The sequence below is a fragment of the Mobula birostris genome, chromosome 22, assembly GCF_030028105.1.
Source record: "Mobula birostris isolate sMobBir1 chromosome 22, sMobBir1.hap1, whole genome shotgun sequence".
Lineage (NCBI taxonomy): Eukaryota > Metazoa > Chordata > Chondrichthyes > Myliobatiformes > Myliobatidae > Mobula > Mobula birostris.
The window spans coordinates 45,479,474-45,502,295 of record NC_092391.1 but is presented as its reverse complement, the minus strand read 5'-3'; the positions used below and the strand labels follow the sequence as shown (position 1 = coordinate 45,502,295).

At 41.6% G+C, this 22,822-nt stretch overlaps 1 protein-coding gene across 1 annotated transcript in view; it reads left to right on the top strand.

The window, feature by feature from the left end:
* Positions 1-22,822, top strand: part of LOC140186439 (coiled-coil domain-containing protein 183-like) — a 63,153-nt gene that overhangs the window by 9,062 nt on the left and 31,269 nt on the right. The window contains exons 3-4 of the mRNA XM_072240710.1: positions 1,284-1,361; positions 15,375-15,542. Coding sequence (XP_072096811.1) covers positions 1,284-1,361; positions 15,375-15,542 — 246 coding nt within the window. The remainder of the gene's footprint in view (positions 1-1,283; positions 1,362-15,374; positions 15,543-22,822) is intronic.

Sequence of the window (22,822 nt, the reverse complement as noted above, 5' to 3'; positions counted from 1 at the left end):
TCCCCTTAAACATTTCACCATTCACCCTTAACCCATGAGCCCTATTTCTGGTCTCACCCAACTTCAGTAGAAAAAAACCTGCTTGCATTTACCCTATCTGTACCCCTCATAATTTTGTATACTTCTATCAAATCTCCTCTCATTCTCCTATATTCTAGGAAATAAAGTCCAAACCTATTCAAACTTTCCATATAACTCAGGTCCCGGCAACATCCTTGTAAATTTTCTCTGCACTCTCTGCATTCTTTGAATCTTATTGACATCTTTCCTGTAGGTAGGTGACCAAAACTGAACACAGCTCCCACATTAGGCTTCACCAACGTCTTGTACAACTTCAACTCCTCAGTGCTCTACCACACACCTTGTAAGAGCTACCCTGATTTGTCCCCTCTAAGTACAACACCTCACAGTTGCCTGTATTCCATCTACCATTTTTTAGCCCATTTCACTAGCTGGTCCAGATCCCGCTGCAAGCTTTGATAGTCTTCCTCTCTGTCCACTACACCCCCAACCTCGGTGTCATACCCAAATTTGCTGATCTAGTTCACCACATAATCAACCACATTGCTGATATAGATGACAAACAACAGCAGTCTCAGCAGATATGATGCGCAGAAGGGCCTGTTCCTGTGTACTTGTCTACATTTCTATGTAACATTTTACCTTTACAACCAGGGGAGTTGTTTATCATCTGAACTTAGAAATATATCAACATTGCTTCATCCTAAAAATCCTATCACAGCAAAATTCACCAGAACTGCAGCAGTTGAAGAAGGCAGCTCACCACCAGTAAATTGAGGGCATTTAGAGATGAGCATTGCCTGGATCCCAAAAAAAAATCTTTGTTCTAGGTTGCTTCTATTCACTTTGAGTTCTTTATCTTGTGATATGGGCTTTAATTTGGTTCTTGATTGGCATCAAAGGTTGAGGAGGAGATTTAAAAAAAAGGATCAGCGATGACTGAATGGCGGTTCTGCTCCTATGTCTTATGGTCTTAATTTCTTTTTGGCAAGGCTTTAGATATTTCATAGCTTTAATTACAAAGAGAAATGTTGGACCATGTTGGAAGAAATTCTTCCTACTGTACTATTGAGGTAACAATGTTCCAGTTTGTTACTGGAGACGCAGCTTGTTTTGTGTAGAATCATGAAATTGTTTCAGTGCTATGAGACTTGAGGCTGTTGGGATTTTGCTTAAATACTGTGAGCCTCAAAGTATTCTATAGTTAGTTAGACTTGAACTATGCTGTCTTCTCTTGTCTCACACCCTTTTTTCTCTTGCAGGTGGTTGAGGATGCCATTGCTCGTGAATGTGAGGATCGAAAGGATTTAAAACTTTGCTTAACAAAAGCTGCCATTGAGGTATCAAGTGAACATTTTGTTCTCACACGTTGGAACAGTTTTAGCCCAAGAGGCAGATTGACATTGGGACCAGTTAATTTAAACCACATAGAGTGCTGGTGTTATTTCAGTCACTGCTACCTTTGAACTAAGCTAGTGAAAATCATTGAGATATTGAACCAAAGCCACTGTTCTCAGTATGAGACCATCCATGCATGACCTACCATTACTGATGCCACTGCTGTATTCTCAGATATCAGATAATTAAAGACAGGCATAAATATTATGAATTGAGTGTCATGACCTTTAAATGCTTGATTTTTTTTCGGTCTGAGCTGCTGACCATTTTGTCTATTATGTGAGTGCCAGCTCTTTTGAAGAACTGGTTGATTTGTCCCACTCCCTTCCACTTCCCTGTAGCTCTGTAAGTTTTTGGTTTCAAATATATTTTCAGTTGTCCTCTTCCCAGTAAGTGAAACGCCTTTGTTCTAACTTTATAATTCGGGTGCTTTTTGATGAGATTATTATATAGCTTTCAGTTCACTCGTTTTGCCAATGCCTGGCTAGTTCGATGCTTAAAAACATTTGGTACCCCTCTGCCCCCCCCCCCCCAATATTAATTAAACTTTAGAGATGGGTGAAGAGAACAAAGGTGTGGAGTTCTTCTAAAGAATCTGTGACGATGGGGTCCAAGCCTTCAGGAGTCGAGTGCACAAACACCTATCATCTCTGGGAGGGAAGTCACATGCTTCTTCATAAGCTATCATGAAAGAGACCAGGATGGCAGTGCTTGGTTGTTGGTAGGTAGGGTTAATACCTGACTTTCAAGAGCACTTATGAGTTATGTTCCGGCTGGACTTAATCCTTAAACTGCTGGAGAACAGTGCGGAAAGAACAGGTGCTGTTTTCTCCCGGTAGGGATTAGTTTTTAGTTCCAAGTGCTCCTGCCACGTTTTGTCACCCTGCAACCTTATCCTTCAATCTCCTTGAATTATGGAGGACAGCATGTGTATAAATGTCTCTCTCCAGCAGACTTCATCATGATCATCTTGACTCCAGTATTTCTACTATTCTTTAATATTTCTTAATTGTACACATGATTTTTTTTGTGTTCTATCGCTGAGCACCAGTGAACCATCTGATTGGCCTATCAGAGTTCTCTTTGAGAACTAGTTGACTTGATCAGCATTTCTGATCTGGCTATTGTTCACGATTGCACTTAATAAAAAAAAAAAAGTCTCTTTTGTACCCAATTTGTAAAGTTCCCAAATGAGGGGGGATTCACCATTGAATTAATAATGGAAATTATTTCATGGTTGAATCTAATAATGGAAAATAAACCAGAGTGGATAAGAAACAAAAGACTTCAAATGCTGGAATCTAAAGTGGTCTCAACTCGAAACCTCGACTGTCCATTTTCCTTTACAGATGCTGCTTGACCCACTGTGTTCTTCCAGCATCATATTTATTGCTCCAGTTCAGCATAAAATGTTTTGTGACGATGGAGGAAGCCGAGACCCAGCTAGCAGATGATGATAATGGGTGGTGATGCAACTGTAGGTTGGCATGTGTATTAGATTAATGGATTGGATTATATTTCTTTTTTCTCTCAGCCCAATTAATATCATTATACTTATTTTGTTGGGTAAGTTATCTAAAATTTATCTTTAAGTTTGCTCATTTATGTTTAAAATGCATGGTACTACTGCTGCAAAAGGCTGGTTTTCATTACATCTATACCCTGTGTATGTGTGCCTATGGCAATAAACTTGAACTTATCCAACAACAATGTAAAACAATAATGAAATTTAAAACTCTCTAAGTGCAAGAAAAATACATTCCAGTAAAAGAAAAGGGTGAGTTAAACACTACTACAATTCAAAGGATGAAGAAAGATTAAATGAATAAGGGTAATTAAAATACACAGAGGAAGGAGTGTACGATGAGAGAATAGAGTAGAATTAAAGGAAAGTCAAACACAGTTTGCAAGTCAGTTAGTCCTGACAAAGGGCCTCGGCCTGAAGCGTCGACTGTACCTCTTCCTAGAGATGCTGCCTGGCCCGCTGCGTTCACCAGCAACTTTGATGTGTGTTGCGTGAATTTCCAGCATCTGCAGAATTCCTGTTGTTTACAGTTTGCAAGGCAGTGTTTCAAAATTACCAAGGAGCACAAAAAGGAAACACATTAAAGACAATAACAAAAAAAGGCATGTTTAGGTAAAATAGCAAGAGGGGAACAGAGCAAGTGGAATACTGTAAACACCTAAGACCTTGTATTTTAACTTCTGTATGTGACCTTTTTGACAACATCAGTCAGGAACGATAGCAGGGTTAGACCTAATAGCTTGCAGTGGAACTGAGTGAGAGTAGACAGTGGTTGAGGTCGTCTAAGTGTTCCTTCCAGTGAGCACTGGCCACCTCTCTACCTTTGATAAATTCACACCTGTTCAGCATGAAGGCTTTGGGTATTTGGACTTTAGATAGCTTTGATGCTGAAGAGCCATGGTCTTTGGCACATTTCAAGGTGATAGACCACAAGGTGATAGAGTCATTGAACACTACAGCACTGAAACAGGCCCATTTGGCCCATTTAGTCTTTGCCAAATTGTTATTCTGCTTAGTCCCATCGACCCACACCCTCCATACCCCTTCCATACTTATACATTCAAACTTCTCTTAAATATTGCGGTCGAATCTTGCATCCACTTCTTCCACTGGCAGCTCATTCCACACTCACACCATACAGTTCCCCCTCAGGTCACCTTTAAGTAGTTCTCCTTTCACCTTTAACCCCATGTCTCTACTTTGGCTGGCAGCTTGTTCCACACTCTCACCACCCTCTGAGTGAAGAAGATCACCTTTACGTTCCCCTTAAACATTCATCTTTCACCCTTAACCCATAACTCTTGTTATTGTTTCACCCAACTTCAGTGGACAAGGCTTGCTTGCACTTACCTTACCAATACTCAGTATTTTGTACATCTTTATCAAATCTCTTCTCATTCTCTTACACTGTAACCGATTCAAACTTGCCCTATAAGTTAGGTCCTCAACTCCCGGCAACATCCTTGTAAATTTTCTCTGTATCCTTTCAATCTTGTGTCTTTCCTGCAGGTAGGTGACTAGAACTGGACTCAATATTCCAAATTTGGCTTCACCAGTATCTTGTACAATTTCAGCATAACATCCCAACTCCTGTACTCAATACTCTGATTTATGAAGACCAAAGTGCTGAAAGCTCTTTTTACAACCCTGTCTACTGGTGATGCCACTTTCAAGCAATTATGGACCTGTATTCTGAATCCCTTTGTTCTACCTCACTCCTCAGTGCCCTGTCATTCACTCTTTAAGTCCTACCCTGGTTTGGCCTCCTAAAGTGCAACACCTCACACTTGTCTGCATTAAGTTCCATCTGACATTTTTCAGCCCATTTTTCCAGCTGGTTCAGATCCCACTGCAAGTTTTGATAGCCTACGCTGCTGTCCACTACTCCCCAATCTTGGTGTCATCCAGAAATTTGATGATCTAGTTTACCACACTGTCAGCTAACTTATTAGTATAGATGACAAACATTAATGGACCTAACACTGATCCCTGCATAACACCACTAGTCATTGGTCTCCAGTCAGAGAGGCTACCACTTTTTTGGCCTATCCCAGTAAGCCAATGTTAAATCCAATTTACTACTTCATCCTGAATACCAAGTGACTGAAACATTATGTTCTTTACTTTTTTAATGGATCTCATTCTTCCGGTGCCCCCAGAGCTATTTTTGCCTGCATGGTGAAACTTGCAGTCCAATAATACATTTGTGATAAATTACCTCCTCGTCATGCTCATCAAACCAGTCTGGTTATTTTTGGATAGACAGTGCAGTTTAGATCCTGTGGGCTCTCTAGTTCCTTTTCATTGGGGCCATCAAGTCTCTGTCTTTGCAGAATACATACAAGAACATGAAATGTGACCAGGAGTAGGCCACTCTCCTATCAAGTGTACCCACATCATTCAGTGTATCAGTTGATTCGCCCCAAGCTTCAGCTCCTCTGTGCCAGACCCCTATTGCCCCAATCCCCTGAATTTTCAAACAAAATATCTGCCTCCTGATAAGCTAACCTTTCCAACTCTTTGGGGCAGAGAATCCCAGAGATTCTCTGCTCTCTGCGAGGAGAATTGATTATGTACCTCTGTTTTGAATGACTGACTCCTTGAAATTATATCCCCTCATTCAAAATTCTCCCACTACTGAAAGTGTTGTGACATTTAGACTTTCATGTCCTGCTTGGATCTTAAGTATTTCAATATGACCACTGTGCTGAGCTGACATTGATAGGAATCCTTTCATCCAGGGAGTTCACTTAGAAGCCTTGTGCAGCGTTCTTAAGACCTTAATCATCGACAGAAGTCTTGTGAGACCATGGATCTGCACCTGGAAAATCTTCACTCTCCAGGGCGCAGGCCTGGGCAAGATTGTATGGAAGACCAGCAGTTGCCCATGCTGCAAGTCTCCCCTCTCCAGAACACCAGTGTTGTCCAAGGGAAGGGCATTAGGACCCATACAGCTTGGCACCAGTGTTGTCGCAGAGCAATATGTGGTTAAGTGCCTTGTTCAAGGACACAACACGTTCCCTCGGCTGGGGCTCGAACTCACGACCTTCAGGTCGCTAGTCCAATGTCTTAACCACCTGGCCATGTGCCCACACGACAGAAGTAATGTTGCAAGAGAATCACTGTAGTTGTTTTGGACTCGTGTTGGTTGCGATTATGAAGATGATTAAACAGTGTTTAGTCCAACATTGGTACCTTTTACAGCTTGGAGGGTGCAGGCACCCTTCCGATCACCATCTGATCTTCCCCACAATAATATGCTGGTACCTGGATTGGGAATGCTGTACTCACTGGGGAAAGTGCTGTTTGCTATGACCATCACTCCATGTATTTTGCCAGGAGGAGATCCCTACTGGAGTTAGCTTTTCCTTCTCAATAGAGAGTTGTGCCTTTGCAGACCCTGGCACTGAGGTCACCTGGAAGATCACTTGTTTCAACTCAGACATTGATGTTGAATACCTGGTGCACAATCACGCGTTGTTTCTGCCAAGTGCTCGCCTCACCTTCTCAGCCATATCTGCTAAGAAGGGGGCCTATTTGCTAAAGACCAGAGAGTGCAGGTTATGTTGTGAGGGTCAGTTATCCTCAGGAGTGGGAAGGGAGTGTTTGTTGCCAAAATCACTGAGGTGCTAAATTGGTTTAGTCACAACTGCAAAGTTCATTCCAAAGTCAGTCTTCCTCTTCCAACCTCCCCTGCAGAAGATGCGTTCATTTGAGTCTCGAACCAGTCAGCAGCAACAGTGTCAGAGCATCCGAGTTCCCAGGCATTGAAAGCAGAGTGGTGTTCATATCTGTTCATGAGGCCGCTGGTGTTCCAGATTTTTGATTTCATAGTGGAGATTACTGGGAGGTGTTATTTGTTGAACACCAGTTATTGAGCTAGGTAGAGTAAGGTCTTTAGTGTCATTCTAAATGCTTCCTTCTTCATTTTGAATATTCTTAGGTGGTCTAAGGAAAAGACTTGATGTTCACCTGTGACAGATCTGGGAGAAGTATGGTTGGTTTCTCCAGTGTAAAGGAGACCACTTTGCTTACTCCAAATGCCGTATACTAGATTGGAAGAACTCAAGGGAAGAGGTGAAGTGTTTATTTCTGCAAATGCATGGGATATTATAATAAGGGGAGCAGTAGTTGGGGACCAGACAGTGGACTAAGTTGCAAAGGAAATGGTTACTTCAAAATACTGAAGCAGAGAAATGCATGTCTGAAGGTGGAATTTTGGTGGGAGCCGGGAGAACTTGCACAGGTTAATTGTAGTGTTCTCGTGCAGTGTGTTGAAACTCTGACTAAACACCAAGTTAGACCAGAGCCAATGAAGACAGAGTCGTAGTAAGGTTAACCATTTACTGTGCACTCTTCCACATTAACGTGGTATGGTGAAAACTGTTGATAAGAAAATACAAACATATACAGCGTCTGTTTCATTCTGGAGACCACGCGCGCTCTCTCAGCGAGTGTCTCCAGCCACCCCGGGTAGCGGGTGAGGGGGTCTCGTCAAACCGCCGCCGGGCCCGAGCCCACCCCGCGTTTGAAATTGAAAAGCCAGCACACGCGCCGCCCCAACCGCCGCTTCCTTAACAGAAACCGCATTAATATTTTTACTTCAAATACATTCTTATGAACTTACGGCGTTGCTTCTATAATGTTTCTTTGTGGGTAGAAACGGAGCTCTTCACGATCATGCTGCACGCATGGCACCCACCTTTACACCTTCTCCGAACCGGAGGTTACACATAAGAAGTGGCGAAACCGGAGGTGACATCATCGAATGCCGTGAGATACCATAGACAATGAATTTTACCTTTGTTATACTGTAACTTAATTATCAACCTTTAACTAGAAAATAGTTACAAACAGATCATTTAAAGCATAGACCCCACAAAGTCAAATGCCTTAAAGGCAACACAATAATCTTTAGCACTCAGAGGTTGGTGGGCTGCGAAGTAAGGCTTGATTGTAGGGGGATGGGCCAGAAGTCCTAATTCAGGAAAAAGAAACACATTTCAGAGGTGCCTTCCAACAGCTTCCACATCCATACTTCCATTGTGCATTGAGTAATTTTGAGATTGGTGCCAAATTGAATTCATATTCATAGCTTTTAAGAACCCCTTTCTTCCTAAATGAATACTTCCTATTTTCACCTATTATAAACATTAAAACCAACTGTACTAAAGTACCTAACATGAGGATTTGCACTGAAGCATTGCTACAGGTAACTAGTTATAGTTTTTATGGCCAACTAATTGTGGGAACCAAGTCGATATTTATTTATGTTTAGGTTCTGTTATGTTTATTTTCCCATGGACCATCTCCCCTTTGGGTCATTGCATTGAAATATTTAACTCTTGCATACATATCAAAACTAACATCTGGTTGGTCAGTTACATATCCAGTTCAACTGGCTGAACAGGTTTAATTGTTCCCTCTCTTTAGATAAGAAATAACCTTTCTGTCAAGGCTGAGGATGATTGTTTGGGTATTAGACTCTCTTAAAGCAGGGCTGTTGATTGTAACATTTCACTTTGAATAACACATGAATAAATGAGTTGGTTTATAAAGATTTTCTGGAATTGTGTACTTCCACGCTAAGAAAATCAAGATGCCTTAAGATTTTCCTTTTTAATTCTTTAACATTGCGTAAACTGAATTTTAGTTTGGCACCATTTTCAACAAAATAAATCTCATCAAAAAGTACTATTCTCTGGAAACACTATATTGGGCCACAACGTAGTTTAGTTTTCATGATTTACCACTATAGTTTATTCTTCGTTGGGCAGTTCCAGGGGAGAAAAAAAACAAAGTATTGCTCTTTTGTTGGGCCACAGAGTCCTACAACATAGAAATGGGCCTTGAAGCCCACCAAGCCAATGCTGACCATCGTGCACCCGTCAAGGTCAAATTATGTTCCGGTGGACATCCTGACAAGAAAGAGTCGAATGGAATTAACTTTCCTACAATAAGAAAATTCACCTGTTCTACCCAGTAAATCTTTGAAGCCTTGTCACCTACCACCCAACTGCACAACAAAGCAGTTTGATACTTTTCTGACACCTGCAGATTGGCATGTTTACACAACATCGAAACCTCACAATTGAGGACTTCTGCTTCTAGATTTCTTGTAAGGATCTTGTTCTTTTGCCACAGGAAGCTGTGTTTACTTTAGCACCATGCTTACATAGAAATAGAAGAAATGTAGAAATTAGGAGTAGATCATTTGACTTGATGATTCTTCAGGATGATTTTGGCCATTCCAACATTCTCAAAGTTCAGAATAAATTTATATGATATATATACCTTATACATCCTTGAGATTCATTTTCATGCAGGCACCCAGATGAAAGGAAATAGAAAAGAATCAATGAAAAAGCCACACATAACAAAGACTGATAATCATCCAATGTGCAAATAATAAAAAAGGTAAACAAATAATACTGAAAAACATGAGCTGCAGACTCCTCAAAAAGTGAATCTGCAGGCTGAGGAGTCATTGCTGAAGCAACTGAAGGCAATCCAGGAGATTGACGGCTGCAGGGCAACAACTGTTCCTGAACTTGTTGGTGTGGGACACAAGACTCCTGTATCTCATGTCTGATGGTAATAGAAGAGAGGGAGACAGGTCAAAGGCAGACAAGGTGGGCTCAGGTGGGGGATCTTGGCTGCCACAGATTAGTGGGGCTGAATACTGATTCATTTTCTGCTTTGGGACAATGCTTTAATCTGAACCATCCACTCTACCTGTGTTCCCGAAAGCCGAGTTCGCCGAACCCTTCAGGAGATCGTAAAATTACTAAAATATATTATCAAAGTATGTATGCAGTGTACAATTCTGAGATTTGTCTTCTCCAGACAGCCATGAAACAAAGAAAACCATGGAAGCCGATCAAAGAAAAGCATCAACCCCCTCCCATGCACAAAAAAAACAAATTGTGCAAACAAGAACATCAAACCCCCCCCACACAAAATACAAATCATGCAAACGGCAACAAGAACATCCCCCCCACGTGCAACAGAACAAGTCATGCAAATAGCAATAAGAGCATCAAAACCCCCACGTGCAAAAAATCAAAATCGTGCAAATGGCAACAAGAACATCAACCCTACCCCAACACTTTTATAAAAAAACCACAAATCGCACAGACAGCAACAAGAAGGAACAGGCAAAAACACAGAATATAAAAACATTAAACTGAAAGAGTCCGATTGAACTACAATCCATAAATCACAGGCCTAGAACTTCAGTAGCACCCTCTGACTGCATTGAGGGAGGGAACGACCATATGAATGCAGGGGCCTTCCCTCGGGAGCAGTAAGAGGGAGAAAGACCATCACACGCAGACACCTTCCTCCAACAGCAGCAAGCGAGCGGCTGGGGGACGGCACTGAACACTCATCCCGATGTTTCAATCTTCCTTGACGCTTTAATCAGTTCCAAAGTATATTTCTTAAACAGAAATTACAGGCTGCGGATTGCAGCAATCATAGTTCAGAAGAAGTATATTTAGTAGTTTTGTGAACTGCCCACAAACCATCACAGCACTATCTTGGAGCCAGTCTCACTCTTAGAAGTGAGTCTTCTCATATTGCTTGATCTTCTAGCTGTAAGAACAAGTTCTTGAGCATATATATAATTTCAAAGATCTTTATTACTATATTACTACTTCTTTGCCTCACAGTAATTCCTTTGAATACTATACTTCTGTCATGTGTTTCTTGGCCACTATTCACCACTGACTAGTTCTTGAAATCTGTTCATCAGGAATCTCATTGAGTTAAACAGTTTGAAATAATACAAGATGGAAAAGCAAAAAAGAATGCATTTGCAAGTAATCACCTGGTTTGAACTTGTGTACCAAGGTCCCCCTGTTCCTCAGTATTTCCTAGAATCCTACCATTAATGGTGTATGTCCTAGTTTCATTGATACTCACAAATACATCACTTCACATTTATCTGAATTAAAATTCATCAGCCCATTTCAGCAACACGTCAACATCATCCTGTAGTCTAAGACTACCTATTAACAATAACTCCACGAGTTTACATGAGATCTGCAAACATACTGAGTATGCTCCTACATCCACATCCAAATCATTCATGTATGTTAAAAGTATATCCACTGTCATGGCTTAGGAAACAACCAATATATTCATCCACAGCAAGCTGCCATAAACAGGAATATAATAAGTGAAGAGTTACTTGTTTTGGTGTTGAATAATACCAGCCAGGGCACTGGGTGTAACTGTCACAGAGCTCTTCAAAATACAGCTGCTCTATCTTCATTGTTCAGAATGGAAAAGGGAACTTCCATCACTATCGTAAACATGAGGAATTCTGCAGATGCTGGAAATTCAAGCCTCACACATCAAGTTTGATGTGTGTTCCATCACTATCACTAGGGGAAAAAATGCACGTCAAACTAATGAAATTTAAAGCTGACAAGTCACTTGGACCCGAACGTTGGTATCCTAGGAAGATAAAAGGAATGGCGGAAGAAAATGTGCTTGCAATGTTTAGAATCTTTCTAAATTCCTTAGTTTGCTGAAAGGAATTAGCAGATTGGAAAACTGAATGCTTCTATACAAGGCAGGAAAGAGAGAGAAAGACTAGAAAACAGATGTAACCTAACATCTGTTGAAAAAATGCTAGAATCCTTTATTAAGGAGCGAGGAACAGGATGTTTGGAAAATTAAATTACAATTAAGTGGAGTCAGTGTGGTTTCATGAAAGCAAAATTGTATTAGATCAGCTTTTCTTAATTATAGGGTCCATTTTTGGTGAGCTAACCAGTTTCCCACTGGTAGAGGGAAAAAATAATTTTCCCCAGTGTCGTCATCAAATTTGCTACAAGAGTAGAGTATGAATCATAGTCAGATCAGGGTTTCTATAATTACATTTGTATGGATGACACCATGTATGGATCAAATAAACACAGCAGACAAGGCTAATTTGAATCTAATTTTAAAACTTCCACATTTTTCACAGAAGCTAAAAGGCTTTATTTGGTTGGAAATCAGATATTTATTAAATACTCTTCTGCAATTTGCTGCACTGCTGTTTCCTACTCAGCCTTGTCCACAACGATTCCTGACAGACGAAGAGGTGATCTGGGATGCTCTGTAAATCCCTGCAGATGTAGATATCTGGTTATTTATATGAATGACTTGTCTGCATGGAGCTTCATCAAAGTAACTGTCTACAGAGCACCAGTGTACATTGAATTTGTAAAGTTTTCACTGCTCCAGTGGTAATGCACATTGTGCTCAATTAATTTATCAGTTATTTGAGAACTGAAATAATTTATCAAAGTCATTTATTTCCACAGTACCAGCCATGGGTACTTAAGTAAGCAGCATCGTTTTAAGAAGTTTTAAAAATCTTTCGATACTCAAAATTGGCAGATTTTGGACTGCATTCTTAGGTAATGAGTACAGTTTCCCTGTAAGGAAGCAGAAGTGCAGAAGACAAACCGGTCTACAGTTATGATTGAAACACACTTAATAGATATTTAATTTCCAACCAGGTAAAGCCTTTAAGTTTCTGTGAAAATTGTGGAAGTTTCTGAATTCGATTCAAATTAGCTGCTGTGTTTATTTGATCCATACATGGTATCATCCATACAAATGTAATTATAGAAACCCTGATCAAACTATTCTGCTGGCAAATGTACAGTCTCTAGAAAATAAAACTGAAGACCTCAGAGCAAGATTGCAGTACCAAAGGGACATCAGGGACATCTGTTACTTTGCTTCATGGAAACATGGCTCACCATTACCATTTTAGACCAGTGCTGCAGCCCAATGGCTTCATCATTTCTCTGCAAAGATAGGACATCTCAGTCTTTTAAAGGTAGAGTATGCGTAATGATTAACTCATTGTGATGCACAGGCATGTCAGTTCTCTCTCAATTCTGTTCACCCAGCCTAGAGCATGTAGTGATCAAATGTTGTCCATTTTATCTGCAGAGGAAATTTTCCGCCATCATACTGGAAGCAGTGTCCATTTCACCTCAGACCAATGACAGGCAGGCACTGAAGAAGCTGAGCACTGATCAGCAGTCATGAAGCAGCACACCTGGAAAACCTTCTCTATCATTGCTGGGGATTTCAAGGAGTCTTGATCTCTGTAATACCACCATCAAGAATGCCATCCCTCGCCCACACTTTTCGTCCAATCACCTGGCTGTACTTCTACTCCTGCTGTATAGGCAGAAACTAAAGACCACAGCACCAGTGGTGAGGACCAAGAAGGGCGAGGAAGGTGGAGAAGTGCTTACAGCACTGCTTTGAGCTGGTGGACTGGATAATATTCAGGGATTCATCTTCATATCTGAATAAGTATACCACAGTTGTCAATAACTTCACCAAGACTGTGGATAAGTGTGTGCCTTGGAGAACATAGCAGACATACCCAAACCAAAAGCCATGGATGAACCAGGAAATTCGTAGTCTGCCGAGGGCTAGATCTGTGGATTTCAAGACCAGTGTACAAGAAGTCTAAGTACAACCTGTGGAAGGCTATTTTAAGACTGATAAAAGCAAGTCTGATTGAAGTTAGAGATGGAATTGGATGCACATCAGCTCTGTCAGGGTTTGCAGGCCTTTATTCCCTACAAGGCAAAACCTAACATCATAAATGGTTATGATGCTTTATTGCCAGATGAACTCAATGTCTTTTATGCATGCTTTGAAAGGAAGAATAAAACTACACTTGTGCGAATCCCTGCAGCATCTGGTGACCCTGTGATCTCTGTCCTGGAACATCTTGCAAAAGGGTAAAACCTCATAAAGCATCAGGTCCTGTGGTGTATCTGGTAGAGCACTGAAAACCTGTGCCAATCAACTGAAGAGAGTGTTCAAGGACATCTTCAGTCCCTCACTGCTGCAGTTCAAGGTTTCCACCTGTTTGAAAAGGGTGGCAATTATACCAGTGCTCAAGAAGAAAAGGGTGACTTACCTCAATGACTATCATCCAGTTGCACTCACATCTACTGTGATGAGGTGCTTTTGAGAGGTTGGTTGTGGCCAGAATCAACTCCTGCCTAAACAAGGACCTGGATCCACTGCAATTTGCCTTTCGCCACAATGGGTCTACAGCAGATGCAGAGTCACTGGCTGTCCACTCAGCCTTGTATCACCTGGCCTCTTCTGCTGTTTATTGATTACAGCTCACTGGAGCTGTGCCCTCAGTACTAATAAATAAGCTCCAAAACCTGGGCCTCTGTACTTCCCTCTGCAACTGGATCCTTGACTTCCTTAATGGGAGACCACAGTCGGTATGGATTGGAAATAACATCTCCTCACTGACAATCAATACTGGTGCATCTCAAGGTCTGTTGGGAGACCTGTAGTACACTACCAGCAGAGTGATTATACCTTTTTATTTTATGTCTAAGCTCTATCCATACCACTGGATTTAAAGAGCCTTCAAAGGCATTCTCCATCTTTACTGATAGTCTCCTTGATCAATAATACACTGTCCCCTCCTCTTTCATATCCATGTCCTAAACTTCTATATTCTGGAAAGTTGAGCTCCCCATTTCTCATCCATGTTTTAGTGAATGTAAGTATGTCATTTTCCTGTCCCCTGATAAATACTCCAAGTTCTTTTGCCTTATCAGTCAGGTTCTTTGCATTAAAATATTTGCAATGTACTCTACCAACTAGTTTACCTCTATGGCAACGTAAAGGAGGCTGCAGATGCTGGAAATCTATAGTAACACAGAAAATTCTGGAGAAACATCAGTGGGTCAGACAGCATCTATGGATGAAAGTGGACAGTCAAGATTTTGGGTCAGAACCCTTCATCTGGTTTTACACTAGTTCAGAATTTGAAGGAACCTTGTCCTTAATGTTCATCTAATTTGTGTCCCAAGCCCTACTAAATTTGCTTAAAGGTTTCCTGTGGAATCTCCAGGAATTCAAGATGAACTTCCAGGCTTCTACTGTGAACATTCCAGGAGTAAGACCTTTCTCTCAAAGGACTACTTGACAAGCAGTCCTGTACAATTAGTGACAAGGGCTCATCAATTCCAATTGGCCTTGGGTAGAGAGAAGATGAGCCTATGGCAAAAAAAAAATAGGTGCAGTGCAGTTAGGCCATGAGCACTAATGATGAAATGTACAGGGATAGACCCAATCAGATTTGTCAATCTGAATTGCCCTGTTTAAAATTCCAGAGGTTCTCAGCATCTAGTTCAGTGTTTGAGGCAGATACAGGAAGACAACTCAGTAGCATCGCATTTGTTGAACATTGGAGTACTGTCACTACTAAATACAAATATTGATATAGACCTAATGGGTGAGCATCTATGAATTAATGGAGGAAAGGTTACTTTCAGTTTGTATTTGGCTATCTTGAAGTTAGAACCACTGTTATTTTTTGGTCTTGTTTTCTCCCCCTTCCCCCTCTCTCCTCATCTATCTGAAACTGTAGGATTCCAAGGAGTTACTGAATAAGCATCTGTATGACACTGTAAACCTGTACAATTTAAACTGCTATGAAGTTAAGAAACGACAAAGGATTTTGATGGACCTCACGCAAACCTTGAAGACCATGAAGAAGGAGACACAGTTTGATGAAGAGGAGCGCAATGATCTTCAGGTAGTTTTCTTTGTTATATTTTTTAACTTGCTCTTTACACCCACCACATCTATCAATGTTTCTACAACACTTGGCCAAAACTTATAGCAAACTTGGTCCTAATCGTTATCACATTTCTACTGGCTGTTCAAGAAAGAAACAAAATGAAACATGATTCTTTGAAAACCATTGTTCATCATTGTCCTGCAATTTAAAACAAAAGTATAATGAAACATCTGTTCACGTTCTGGTTTGATGCATTCTTTGTTGAATATCTCAGTTCAGACCACAAGGACAACCCTAAGTTTCTAGCTGCCTGTTACTTTAATTCTCTTTTCCACTTCCACTTGAGCTTTGATTCCCATGTTATTCTAGTGAAGCTCAATGTAAGTTTGAGCAACAATGCTCAATATCTCAATTTCTCATTTTTCACTTAGGCAGCTTACAGTATGAACTTTGAATTTTCCTTTTCAAGATAGCCCAAAGCTAGCACTGGTGTTCTTATCCAATATACACTCATTGGTTCAGCTACCTGTTCACGTATCCCATCCACTTTCCCCTCCTTTTCTCCCCATTTGATTTCATCTGTATTTCACCTGCTCCCCATCTGGTTTCACTTAGTGCCTACCAACCTCTGTCCTGTCCCTCCCTCATACTGTTATACACAGGCAATCTTACTTCTTCCTTCTCAGTTCTGATCAAGGGTCTTAAACTGAAGCGGTAATTTACATCTTTTGCCTCTACCAATGCTGCCTGACGTGCAGAGTTCTTGCAGCATTCTGTTTTTTGTTCCAGATTCGAACATTTGCCATCTTTTACCTTCAGCACTCTTCTTCTGCCTGAGCACTTACAGCTCTGGAGACTCAAAATTACAACTTTACGGACTTGCAGCCCCAGAGATTTTATATCAGGGTCAACTAGTTCTGATGTGACTCAATTTTTCTCTTCCCACTAATGCAAGTCAATCTTCTGAAGAATTCCGGTATTTCAGATTTATGACAACTGTTATATTCTATATCTCATAATAAGTACTCCCAGGAGCAGGCCATACAATCCTTTCTATTTGGTCCAGAATTCAGTAAGAACATAGCAATTTCTGTGTCTCTAGTCTGCTTTCTCATCTGATTACCATAGTCTTGGATCCTTTCAATATCCAAAAATATATCAATCTCAGACAAATGACTGAAGTTCCACAACTCCATGAGGTAATTCCAAAGAATTAGACCATGATGATATTTTCACCCTAGTCTTAAATGGCCATTCCCTTGTGCACTAATTCTGCTTCTGGCTTTTGAACTCTCCGAGCAATTCACCTCAGTGTCTTATTGAGTTGAATTGACTTTATTACTGACATCCTTCATATACGTGAGGAGTAAAAATCTTTACGTTACATCTCCATCTAAATGTGCAATGTATAGTAATTTATAATAAATAGTATGTACAACAGGACAGTCAATATAACATAAAAATATAGTTGTGTCAGCATGAATTAATCAGTCTGATGTCCTGGTGGAAGAGCCTGTTGGTCCTGGCTTTTATGCTGCAGTACCGTTTCCCAGATGGTAGCAGCTGGAACAGTTTGTGGTTGGGGTGACTCAGGTCCCAATGATCCTTCGGGTTCTTTTTACACACTTGTCTTTGTAAATGACCTGAATAGTGGGAAGTTCACATCCAGATGCACTGGGCTGTCCGCACCACTCTCTGCAGAGTCCTGCGATTGAGAGAAGTACAGTTCCCATACCAGGCAATGATGCAGCCAGTCAGGATGCTCTCAGTTGTGCCCCTATAGAAAGTTCTTAGGATTTGAGGACCCATACCAAACTTCTTCAACTGTCTGAGGTGAAAGAGGTGTTGTTGTGCCTTTTTCAGCACACAGCCGGTATGTACAGACCACTTGAGATCCTCAGTGATATTTATGCTGAGGAATTTAGAACTGTTCACCCTCTCAACCCCAAATCCATTGATGTCTATAGGGGCTAGCCTGTCTCCACTCCTCCTGTAGTCCACACCAGTCCTTTCAGCTTCCCAAGCACCTTCTCCCCAGTAACAGCAATTGCACTCACTTCTGCCCCCTGACACTTGAACTTCTGGCATACTGCTGGTGTCTTCCACAGTGAAGACAGATGCAAAATATTAGTTCATCCACCATTTCCTTGTCCCCCTTACTACCTCTCCAGCATCATTTTCCAGCGGTCCAATGCTGTACTCTTCATTATCTTTTACTTTTTATATATCTGAAGAAAGGGTTTTGGTATCCTCTTCATATTTCATCTTTTCCCTCCGAATGGCTTTTTCTCTGTTAGGTTTTAAACACTTCCAAGTCCTCTAACTTCCCACTAATTTTTGCTCTGTTGTATACCTTAACTTTTGCTTTTATGATGGTTTTTCATTTCCCTTGTCAGCCATAATTGCGTCATCCTGCCTTTAGAATACTACTTCTTGGGAATGTATCTATCCTCTGTCTTCCAAATTTCTCCCAGAAGCTCCAGCCATTGCTTTTCTCGTGCATCCCTGCTAACGTCCCCTTCCAATCAACTTTGGCCAGCTCCTCTCCCATGCCTCTATAATTTCCTTTATTCCAATGTAATACTGGTCCATCTGACATTAGTTTCTCCCTCTCATATTGCAGGGTGAGGTCTTTTGTATTACGATCACTGTCTCCTAAGGGTACCTTTACCTTAAGCTCCCTAATCAAATCCAGTTCAGTACATAACACACCTTAATAACCTTTCCCCTCATCTACCTTCAGATCTTTCAGCTTTCCAACCATCTTCTCCTTAGTAATAGCAACTACACTTGCTTCTACCCCCGGCACTGGAACTTCCGGCATACTGTTAGTGTCTTCTACAGTGGGTTGGTGCAAAATACTTATTAAGTTTGTTTGCCACTTCATTGTCCCCATTTACTACCTCTCCAGCATCATTATCCAGCACTCTGATATCCACTCTCCCCTCTCTTTTACTCATTAAATCTGAAAGGACTTTCGGTATCCTTTTTATGTTATTGGCTCGCTTACCTTCCTATTTCATCTTTTCTCTCTTTATGGTTTTTTTCAGTTGCCTTCTGCTGGTTTTTAAAATCCTTCCATTCTTTTAACTTCCCACTAATTTTTGCTGTATTATCTGCTCTCTATTTTGCTTTTATGCTATCTTTGACTTCCATTGTTAGCCATGGTTACCTCATTCATCCTTCCTCCTTCTTCTTTGGGATGTATCTATCCTGCACCTTTTGATTTGCCCCCAGAAACTTCAGCCATTTCTGTTCTGCTGTCGTCCCTGCTGGTATTCCATTCCAATCAATTTTGGCCAGCTCCTCTCTCATGCCTCTGTGATTCCCTTTACTCCACTATAATACCGATACATCTGACTTTATCTTCCTCTCAAACTGCATGCAGAGTGAATTCTATCATATTATGATCATTGGCTCCTAAGGGTGCCTTTACCTTAAGCTCCCTGATCAAATCTGGTTCATTACATAACACCTAATCCAGAATTGCCTTTTTCCACAAGCTGTTCTAAAAAGCCATCTGGTTGGCATTCTACAAATTCCCTGTCTTGGGATCCAGCACCCACCTGATTTTCTCAATCTACAGATTTGTGTAAAAGTCTTGGGTACATACATGTGTATATATAAAGTAACCAGGGTGCCTAAGACTTTTGCATAATTTCATATTTGTCAATGTGGAGCAGAGAATGCATTTGTAAATCTGGCAGGAGAAAACGATTTTGGGAATGGTGAGGGTGGAGTGCCACAGGAGGGTTGTGGGACAGGTGGCAGAGGAGGAGTTCCAGTCCAGTAGGTGACGTAGGTGCGGACACTCCCAGCCCTGAGGCACCAGGCAAGGTCATTTTATTCCAAACAATTGGATTATTGATCATTACAGAATGTCTCTCTCGTGCTTCCCACTCCCTCCCTCTCCCTTCCCCTTTTCCCAACGATGATTTCCTTCTCTCTGCCCCCTTTCCCACTCTCAGTCCACAATAGAGACTCATATCAGAATCAGGTTTATCATCACTCGCATATGTCATGAAATTTGCTTTTTTTGTGACAGCAGTACAGTGCAATACATAAAATTACTGTAGTACTATGGAAAAGTCTTAGGCACTCTAGCTATATATATGCGCCTAAGATTTTTACCTGCATATTGAAATTCCCCATGACTATCATAACATTGCTCTTAGTACATGCTTTTTCTATTTCCCATTGTAATTTGTATCCCAAAACATAGCTACTGTTTAGAGGCCTGTATATAACTCCTGACAGAGTACTTTTACCCTTGCAATTTCTTAACTCTACCCGCAAGGATTATTTATCTTCTGATTCTATGTCCCATCTTCCTAAGGATTTGATTTAATTTTTACCAACAGAGCCAACCCACCCCGCTCTGCCTACCTGCCTGTCCTTTCAATACAATGTGTATCTTTCGATGTTAAAGCACCCAGTATTGATTTTCTTTCAGCCACGATGTACATAACCTTATACGTGCCAATCTCATGTACCTTAATCTGTATGCCATGTGCATTCAAATAGAACACTCTCAGTCCTGTAATCATAATTTTTTTGATTTTGCCCCCATATTACACTTCAACTCATTCCACTGACTGCAATTTTACCCTATCATCTGCCTGTCCTTCCTCACAGTCTTACTACATAATGGAAACAACAGGAATTCTGCAGACGCTGGAATTTCAAGCAACACACCTCAAAGTTGCTGGTGAACGCAGCAGGCCAAGCAGCATCTGTAGGAAGAGGTGCAGTTGACATTTCAGGCCGAGACCCTTCGTCAGGACTAAATGAATCCTACAGATTCTTACAGATGCTGCTTGGCCTGCTGCGTTCACCAGCAACTTTGATGTGTGTTACTACATAATGGGTTGACTTGTATACCAACTGCCCTATCCTCAGCCGTATCACTCCAGCTCCCATCACCTTACCAAATTAATCCTCCCCAACAGCCCTAGCAAACCTGCCCACAAGAATATTGGTCCCCCTGGGGTCTTGGTGTAAGCTGTCATTTTTGTACAGTATCTTCCCCAGAAGAAGTCCCAATGGTCCAGAAATCTGAAACCATGCACCACTTCCTTAGCCATTCACTCATCTGTACTATCATCTTATCCTGCCCTGACTAGCACATGGTACTGGGAGTAATTCAGGGATTACTGCTTTCGAGGTTCTTTTTCTCAGCCTCTTCCCTAAGTCTCTATACTCACTGCACAGGACCTCTTCTACCTACCTATGTCATTGGTGCCAGTGTGCACCATGACCTCTGGCTGCTCACCCATCCACCTGAACATGTTCTGCAGTGGCTCTGAGATATCCCGGACCCTAGCACCTGGGAGGTAACACACCATCCTGGCGTCTCTTTCACAGGCACAGAATTTGCTGTCTGTCCCCTAATCGAGTCTCCTATCACAATCACTCTGCCTGACCTTACCCTTCCTTGCTGGCCACAGTGCCACTAGTCTGGTTGCTGCTGCTGTACCCTGAAAGGTCAATTCCGCTCCCCCCCCCCCCCCCAGCAGTATGAAGAGGGGTATATTTCTTGATGAAGGGAATGGCCACAGGGAACCCTGCACTGACTGCTACTCCCCTTGATTCTCCTGGTGGTCACCCACCTACTCTCTGAAGCCTTTATTCAGTAAAAGTGACCATGTCAGTAAAAGTTTCATCTATGAGGTTTTCAGATAGTCCTGAGTATATCCCACTCCTGCTCCAGTTCCTTGACCTTGTCAGCCAGGAGCCGAAGTCGGATGCGCTTCCTGCAAGTGTAGCCATCAGGAAGACGATTAGGTACCCTGAAATCCCACATCTCACAGGAGTATTGCACTGCCTAAGTTATCATCCCGCATACACTGGTTATACCTTTTACTTCTCAAGCTTAAGCTGTAGCCGTGCCTGTTGAATCGGAGCCTGGCCACTCTAACACTGGCCCACTCACACAAATGCTGCTCCACTTACACCTCACTTCTTTTTACTGGCCCCTGCCTATTGCTTAGGAGATTGCGAAAGGCCCCAAGCTCCTTTTAAACCTCATGCTGCTTCACCAATGATTGACCTGTTGCGATAAATGAATCCCCGGAAAAGTTTTGAAAGACCCAGAGGTCTATTTAAACCTCGCGCAACATCACCAACAAACGACCTCTCGCGATGTTTGCAGCCTGCTGAAAACAGGTTGTCACAGAGTGGCCTATCTCTGTCCAAAGATATCTTTAACTGTTGACCATCCCCTGGTCAATTTTGGCTTATCAAGTTCAGTTGCTGAGGAAGCTAAGCTTAAGAGCAGAAAATGCTGGAGATACTCATGGATCAGACAGCATCTGTGGAGAGGGAAACAGAATTAATGCTTTAGATGGATGACCTTTTACCAGTTCTGAAGATTATTTTCTTTGGGGTCTGAGGGGAGTCTTAATAGAGATCAATAAACTCATGTAGACTAAGTAGGAACATTTCTTTTCGTGGAGTGATCAAAAAGTGTGACCACAGATTAATTGGTGAAAGGATTAGAAGGGAGCTGAAGAAATTATTTTCAGCCAGAGGGTGTTATGTATCTAGAACAAACCGTCTGAGAGCTGACAGAGACAGAAATTCTCATTATGTTTAAATGGTTTTTAGATATATGTTGGAAGAGCCATGAGTAGCAGGGCTACGGGCTGAGCGCTGGAAGATGTGATTAAGCTGGAGAATTCTTTGTACTCCAGCACAGGGATGATGGCCTCCTCCTCCTGTGGTGCAATTTGTTCTTAGATTCTCAGAATATGCCTTGTCTTGAATAAGGAATGGTAGGACTGATCATTCATCTGTTTGTGCCCCAATCTAAACAATAGTCCACAAGACCATAAGACATAGGAGCAGAATTAGGCCATTCAGTCTGCTCCACCATTCCATTGTAGCTGATCCTGGATCCCATTCATCTCCATACACCTGTCTTCTCGCCGTATCCTTTGATGCTCTGACCGATCAGGAAACTATCAACTTCCGCATTAGGTATATCCACAGGCTTGGCCTCCACTGCAGTCTGTACGAGAGCATTCCACAGATTCACGACTCTTACCTCTGTTCTAAAAGGTCACCCCTCAATTTTGAGGCTGTACCCTCTAGTTCTGGATATCTCCATCATAGGAAATATCCTCTCCACATCCATCCTATCTAGTCCTTTCAACATTCCGTAGGTTTCAATGAGATCCCTCCGCATTCTTCTAAGTTCCAGTAAGTATGGGTCCATAGCTACCAAACACTCCTCATGTGTTAACCCCTTCATTCTCAGAATCATCCTCGTGAACCTCCTCTGGATTCTCTCCAAT